At 51.3% G+C, this 7,494-nt stretch overlaps 1 protein-coding gene across 1 annotated transcript; it reads left to right on the top strand.

Annotated features, from left to right (window-relative positions):
• Positions 1-420: 420 nt before the first annotated feature.
• On the top strand, positions 421-2,319 carry LOC125539844 (anthocyanidin reductase ((2S)-flavan-3-ol-forming)-like). Its single transcript, XM_048703363.1, has 5 exons — positions 421-748; positions 838-1,004; positions 1,126-1,326; positions 1,447-1,823; positions 1,910-2,319. Exons 1-5 carry the CDS (start codon positions 520-522, stop codon positions 2,055-2,057), a joined length of 1,122 nt encoding a protein of 373 aa, XP_048559320.1. The 5' UTR covers positions 421-519; the 3' UTR covers positions 2,058-2,319.
• Positions 2,320-7,494: the final 5,175 nt, after the last annotated feature.

Here is a 7,494-nt window from a genome sequence, read left to right on the forward strand (position 1 = left end):
TTAACAAAATAGTTTCATACCAATTAAGAAAATATTCAACGTGTACCTGAGAAAAGGTTTAACATTTATCAAAAAATATCCAAAACATGTATTCACAAAAATATACATCATGTATTTTGAAAAATGTTCAACGTGTATAAAAATGTTCCACATGTATATAAAAATGTACAATGTGTTTTGAGAAAAGTAGACATGTGTTGAAGAAAACTAGGTAAAAGGAACAAAAGAAAAAGAAAAAGGAAACGGTTGAGAAGGATCGATCATTGACCTCTCGATTCTTCCCCAACGCCAACAGAGAAGGAATGTGGTTTCTCCTCCTCATTCCGTTAGCTCTGGTCATCACGACCTGCGTGGCCAATTCGCTTTTGATCGGCAGCGCCTCATGTAGACTTTGGAGATACTATAAGAGAAAACCGTATGGTCGTCTTCGGCATTCTTTTGTTGCTGCCACCGCACCGCTGGTCATCGATCACGACTTGCGTGGCGACCAAAGCAGCAGCCACCAACATCTGTGCATAAATGCACGCACGTCCGTACTTGAGTTGCCTCTCAGCAGCCAGAGAAACAGAGCCCTGTGCTAGAGCTATTGCCAGGAGAAGAGAGCTCAGCTCGGTAGTGATCATCGGCGATATGGCGACGAGGAGGAAGACGGCGTGCGTCACCGGCGGCAGCGGGTACATCGCGTCGGCGCTGGTGAAGATGCTGCTGGAGAAGGGATACGCCGTCAAGACCACCGTCAGAAACCCCGGTAATTTGATTACGTCTTTGTTTGCCTCCGGTTAAGAATGAGGGGTTTGCTCTCTGAATGAACCCGACCATGGCGTTTTGGGTTGGCAGATGACGCGGAGAAGAACGCGCATCTCAAGGCCTTGGCAGCGCTCGGCTCCTTGGAGGTCTTCCGCGCCGATCTGAACGAGGAGGGCAGCTTCGACCACGCCGTCGCCGGCTGCGACTACGCCTTCCTCGTCGCCGCTCCGGTGAGCCTCATGCCAGAGAACCCTGAGGTGAGCGACAACCACCAAACTCACACACTCTTCCGGCTGTCATCACTGACTCACTCTCTGATCCCTGAAACTATCAACTGTCCAAATCGCGCACTGCCTCTAATTCAACTGGCGATCGCAGAAAGACGTGATCGAGCCGGCCGTCCACGGGACCCTGAACGTGATGAGGTCGTGCGTGAGAGCGGGGACGGTGAAGCGAGTGGTCCTCACATCGTCGGTGGCGGCGGTGTCCAGCCGGCCGCTGGAAGGCGACGGCCATGTCCTTGACGAGGAATCCTGGTCCGACGTGGAGTTCCTCAGATCAACAAAGACCGGTCCCTGGGTACACACACACACACACACACACACACACACACACACACACACACATATATATGCACTCTCGATCTGTTGAATCATTTCACTGAGAGATGAGACGGTGATGCATGCTCGCGTCGCGCAGGCGTACTCCGTCTCGAAGGTGCTTGTGGAGAAGGCGGCGATGGCGTTCGCGGAGGACAAGGGCATCAGCCTGGTCACCGTGTGCCCGGCCGTCACGGTGGGCGAGGCGCCGGCGGCGAACGACCTCACCAGCGTCAGCATCATCCTCTCCCTGCTGTCCGGGGATGATGCGTATGCCGGCGCCCTGGAGCACATCGAGAGGGCGACGGGCTCGATCCCGATTCTGCACATCGAGGACCTCTGCCGAGCGGAGATGTTCGTGGCCGAGGAGGAGGCCGCGTCGGGGCGGTACATCGTCTGCGGCCTCAACCCCACCGCCGTCGAGATTGCCCGCTTCTTGGCTGCCAACTACCCGCAGTACAAGGTCAATACAGATAGGTACGAATGGCGAGTTTGTTCTGAAGCTCGTCAATTGCCATTGCCAATGTATACGTAAGTGTTTTGTTTTGATTGCTTATCTTCAGGTTCAGAGATCTCCCTGAGAAGCCGAGAGTCTGCATTTCGTCGGCGAAGCTCGTCAAGGAAGGGTTTGAGTACAAGTACAAGAACCTGGACGGAATATATGGCAGCGTCGTCGAGTATGGAAGGGCCTTGGGAATCCTTCCCTACTAAGAAGTATGATCGATCTTAGAATCAGACGATGCGCTTGGAAGCAAAATAAGCCTTTTAGTCTCCTGAAGAACACAAATGATGAAATGTGGGTGTTCAGTTCATATGAAAAATGTATTATAAAATGTACTGTAGTACTTGTATGGAAAGTGATAGTTGTGTCTGATGAGAGCATGCTCAGTCATGGTGAAAAAAGCCATAGTCGTGCACGTAGATAAACCGCCATTAAAATCTCCCCCAACGCAGAAGAAGCCTTCTTGTTTTCCTCCTTTTCTCTCTCTCTCTCTCTCTCTCTCTTGATTTTTGAATTACTTTTTCCTCACCAGCTGACATACTTTAGTGGCCAAAATCACTGTTTCAATCTCGTGGCCAAAGATTAGCATATGATTTGACCCATGTTTAAAAGTATAGCACGATCTGACCCTTTAGTGTACCGCCCTACACAGCAACGATAGGGCTACCCGGACTAACGTCGGGGTCTACCATCTGGGCTATCGCCGGGGTCAACGGTGATAAATCCCAGTCAACGCTTACTAACCATGCCGACATGGCAGATGGCAAAATGGCTACTGCTAAATGTGGTTGTGGTAGACCAGTTACCATATCGTCAGGGTCTTTGCTGGTATACCCCTCAAAGGGTAAAGGCGCGTTGGAGTTATGGGGTGGGTCACACACCCACGTGCTGCACCCTAGTCGAACAGGACGAACAGAGGAGGCTCCTCTCTCCTCTTCTTTAATCCCCCTCAGACCCCTGCTTCAAACAATTCATCTTTTTTGTGAGTCTTGCCTCCCATGCCTAAGTAAAGTAAATCTCCTCAAAAAAAAATTGGTCGATTCTTCCTATTTTGTGTGCATTTTTTAGCAATATGTGATACCCTAATTATTGGTGAATATTGTTATTTCAGTCATGGTGAAAAAAGCCGTAATCATGCACACATAGATAAACCGCCAATAAAATCCCCCACAATGCACAAGAAGGCTTCTTGTTTTCCTCTCTTTCCCTCTCTTGAATTGCTTTTCTCTCACCTTTAGTGGCCAAAATCACTGTTTCAACCTCGTGACCAAAGATTAGCATATGATTTGACCCCTATTTGAAAGTATAGCACGATCTGACCCTCCGGTCTACCGCCCTACACGACAATGGTAGGCTACACGGGCTATCGCCGGGGTCAACGGTGATAAATCCCAGTCAATGCTTGCTGACCATGCCAGCATGGCAAATGGTAAAATGGCTACCGCTAAATGTGGCGGTGGTAGACCATTTACCCTACCGTCAGGGTCTTGGCGGTATACCCCTCAAAGGGTAAAGGCACGTTGGAGTCATGCGGTGGGTCACCCACCCACGTGCTGCACCCTAGTCGAATAGGACGAACAGAGGAGGCTCCTCTCTCCTCTTCTTTAGGGCCAGTTTGGTTGGCGTCCACACCGCTAAGTGCCTGGCATGGATGGTGCCTGGAGTTAGCCTCGTAGTTGTTTGGTTTGTGTCGTGAGAAAAAATGCTTTCTTGGCCTGGCTACCCCTCCCTTGTGATTAGCCTGGTGAAGTAAATGAAATAGGATCCTTAGCCAAGGCAAAGTTATTAGCCTGGCCGAGGCAAGTGGAACTGGACGCCTGGACGGCTGCCTGACATGCAAATTTGTGATTCTGTCCAAACAGCAGAAGGTAAATATGATGTGACATATTCTAATACTCTAACCAGGCATGGCACAAACCAAACAATGCTAGCCTGCCCAGGCAAAAAGGTAGCACATTCTCAGGCCAGTTCCAGGCACTCAGTTTTCTTAGGCACATTGTGGTGGACACGAACCAAACACACTCTTAATCCCCCTCAGCCCCCCTCAAACAATTCATCTTTTTTTGTGAATCTTGCTTCCCATGCTTAAGTAAAGTAAATCTCCTCCAATTTTTTAGTTGATTCTTCCTATTTTGTGTGCATTTTCTAGCAATACACGATACCCTAATTATTGGTGAATATTGTTATTTCAGTCATGGTGAAAAAAGTCGTAATCGTGCACACATAGATAAACCGCCATTAAAATCCCCCACAATGCATAAGAAGGCTTCTTGTTTTCCTCTCTTTCCCTCTCTTGAATTGCTTTTCCCTCACCTTTAGTAGCCAAAATCATTGTTTCAACCCCGTGACCAATTATTTGGGCTGGAGGTGAGGATGGATGGTCGGCGCTCGGCGGGTGGCCTGGTGGGGCCTGGCAGCGGTGGGGTGGTCCGTTTCTAGTGGCGGTTACTGAAGGCGACGGCGAGTCCCATGAGCAGGCTAGTGGCGGTGCTTCGATGGCTCGGCCAAGATGGAGTCTTGGCGAGCAGCGAGCGGCTGGTCAATCCTGCGCGGCGTGGCGAGCGGTGTTGCTCTTCTGCTAGTGTCGCCTGGGTTCTTCCGTGGAGAGGCATGTTCAGTCAGATGCATGGCTGTCCCTTGGTGGGTGACAACTTTTGCGGGCGTCCGGGACCTGGCCGGAGGAGCTGGTTGGCTGCGGGTCCTCGCACAGGTTGGGAGTTGGTGGTGTGGCTGTGGTTACCCTACCAGGCGGGCTGTCGTTGGTCCTCGGCTTTGCAGCTACGTCGGCAAGTGCTGCGGTGGCGGCGGTGTGAGATTTTCTTGGACAGTTCCTTCAATTCCATGGAGGTGTGGAGATGGGCTACACGTAGATGAAAATCTTGCACGGCGTCTGCTGGGCCAGCGATGATGGCACCCGCGTATGTCATTCTTCTCCTTGGAGGCATTGTCGAGCGTGTTCACCTTTCCCCTCGCGCCCTTGGAATTGGTGGGTGTCTTCGGGCGAAAGCCTCGATTCGGCTCTTGGATCGGCACAATGGCGGCGTCCTCGACGTCGCTCCTCTGTTGGGAGCATTTTGTTTGGAGACATGCTGGCTCCTTGTTACTCTCGTCCGGTGTTCGCCGCTGTCCTCGGTTGATCCTCCGTGGCGCAATGTACGCTCGTCGTCAGTATGTCCAACATGGTGGCTTCCCGAAGCAGATCGAGTCCTGCCATCCATCTGCCACTTTCTCTTAGGCGCTTCGGGTGGATGGTGCATCGGCAAGTGAAGTTCTGCGGCAGTTGGTGGTCTTGGAGTTTTCCGGCGTCGGTCGAGACGCGGTTCTGTGTATCGCTCCGGGATAGGCTCTTTTGCGTTGTAACTTGCTTAGTGTGGTGTTTGTCCTTGGTCGTGTCGGGTGTGGTGTTTGTGTTGCATTCGTTGTTCGCATCGAGTGATAGCTTTCTTGTAATTATTACTCTACCTTCTATAAAGCTATGGTACGCCTAGGCATACTCTCAAAAAAATTATGAACGTTCTCTGAATAATGGTTGTGTCTGATGAGAGCATGCTCAGTCATTGTGAAAAAAGCCGTAATCGTGCACACGTAGATAAAACCGCAATTGAAAATCTCCCACAATGTAGAAGAAGGCATCTTGTTTTTCTATCTTTCTCTCTCTTGAATTACTTTTCCCTCACCTTTAGTGGCCAAAATCACTGTTTCGATCCCGTGGCCAACGTTTAGCATATGATTTGTCCCATGTTTAAAAGTATAGTTTTGATCTGACTGTGACACCCGGATAATTAAGCTACAATAACCCTCTATAAATGTTGCCACGTTATCTCGATTACTGTTGCTAATCTTGCGTTAGTTCGAAACCGATTCAAATTCAAATGCAAAATCAAGCAAATAATAAATTTTTTAAATATTAAAACTAAAATGTTCGGAGTGAGCCAAATAAATCCTCACTAATAATGGTGGAGAAACCAACAATTTTAAAAGTATCTGAATGCACTAAAATAAATAAAACAGTGGTTGAAACAATAACTTAATTTTTTATTTTTATTAATAAATAATACAAGTACTTTACTTTTGTCCCAAACTTTTTGTGAGAACAATCGATTTTACAAATCAAATTTAGGAGTGGGTTTCACTTTTTGTAAAACTATAAACTATCAAATAAGTAAAAGAAAACAAAGACAAGAAAATAATACGAAAAGAAATTAGAAAATAGAAAAGAGTAAAAAGAAAAACAAATAAAAGGGAAACCCCCTGCTCTCCCTGGGCCCTGGCCTAGATGTCCAACGGCCCAGCCAACCACGGCCCACTCCCCGCACCCCTGGCCTACAAGGCCTCTCACACCCCACACGAAACCCTAATCCACACCCCCACTCCCCCCACTCGTTCGCTCTCCCCTCCTCCCCCTCCCGATCTAGTTCTGGATCGGGATCGAGCCCGGCGGCCACCGCACCACTCGGCGTCACTGGGCCCCGCCGTCGCCGGTGCACCACCACCACCCGGACCTTGTCGCCTTCTCCCCTGCGTCGTCGTCGTCCCCGACATCCTCCCCGCGCCCCACTGCCTTATCCCTACGTCCCTCGTGAGCTTCCCCCACTCTCCCTCGCGCGCTCGTCGGCTCGCGCCGCCCGCACCCCGCCCCGTCTCGTTGTGCTGCCAATCGCGGTCGTGCTCGCCGCACGACCTGCCTATTCGCGCACCTGGACCACCCCGCACCCACAGCTCCGCTCGCCGGGTTGTCGCTGCTGCCCTCGCACCTCACCGCGCAGCTTCCTGCCTCGCCCAGCAACCGCTGCTGGCCCCTCCGCACGCGCTCGCGCAGGCCTGCGTGCCTCCGCTCGCCGACCACGCCTCCACCCCAGTCTCCGCGCGCGCCTTGCCTCGCCGTTGCCGCGTCGCTTGCCGTGGCCCCGCTCGCGCCCTCCTGCTGCAGCTCACGCATGCCCGCGCCTTCACCTCCCCTTGCCCCTGCTCCCTGTCCTCGCTACGTTACCCATAGCTCGCGCGCGCCGTCCAATGCGGCCCTCCGCTCTCACGCTGAGCTCCGGCCGCCCCCGAGCCCTGCTGCTTGCTGCGCCCCGCTACCGCCGCCTGGTTCCGCTCCGCCCCGCTACCGCCGCCTGGTCTGCTCGTTGCCGCCAGGTCCGGTTCCCGTCTCTGGCCGCGTCCTTGGCCGCCCCCTCCTCCCCGCCTCTTCCACCGCCGCCTCGCGCCGGCGCTGCTGCGCTGCGGCCTCGATCTGCTGCCGCGCCCCGATAGCCTTGCCCCGCCGCGCTCCATCGGGCACGAGCGCCCGCAACCAGCGCCCGCCCCGTTAACCGCTGCCCGAATCCACTATGGCCCCTATGGGCCTATGACAAAGGGGCCCACCCCCATAATGTTTTTATAATTTTTTTTAAAAAATTATTAAATTAATTAAAACAATAATAATTAATTAAAGAATTACTTAAGTTAATTAATCATAACTAGATTAATCTAATCACTAATTAACCTAATTAACTAGTGTATGATAGTGGGACCCACACGTCAGTTTGACCCAGTCAACACCCTGTTGACTGCTGACATCATGCTGACGTCAGCAAACACTATTCTGGATAATATTGATTTAAAATAATTAAATAAATCCTAAAAATGATTTAAATCTTTTAA

The sequence above is a fragment of the Triticum urartu genome, chromosome 2, assembly GCF_003073215.2.
Source record: "Triticum urartu cultivar G1812 chromosome 2, Tu2.1, whole genome shotgun sequence".
NCBI classification, from domain to species: domain Eukaryota; kingdom Viridiplantae; phylum Streptophyta; class Magnoliopsida; order Poales; family Poaceae; genus Triticum; species Triticum urartu.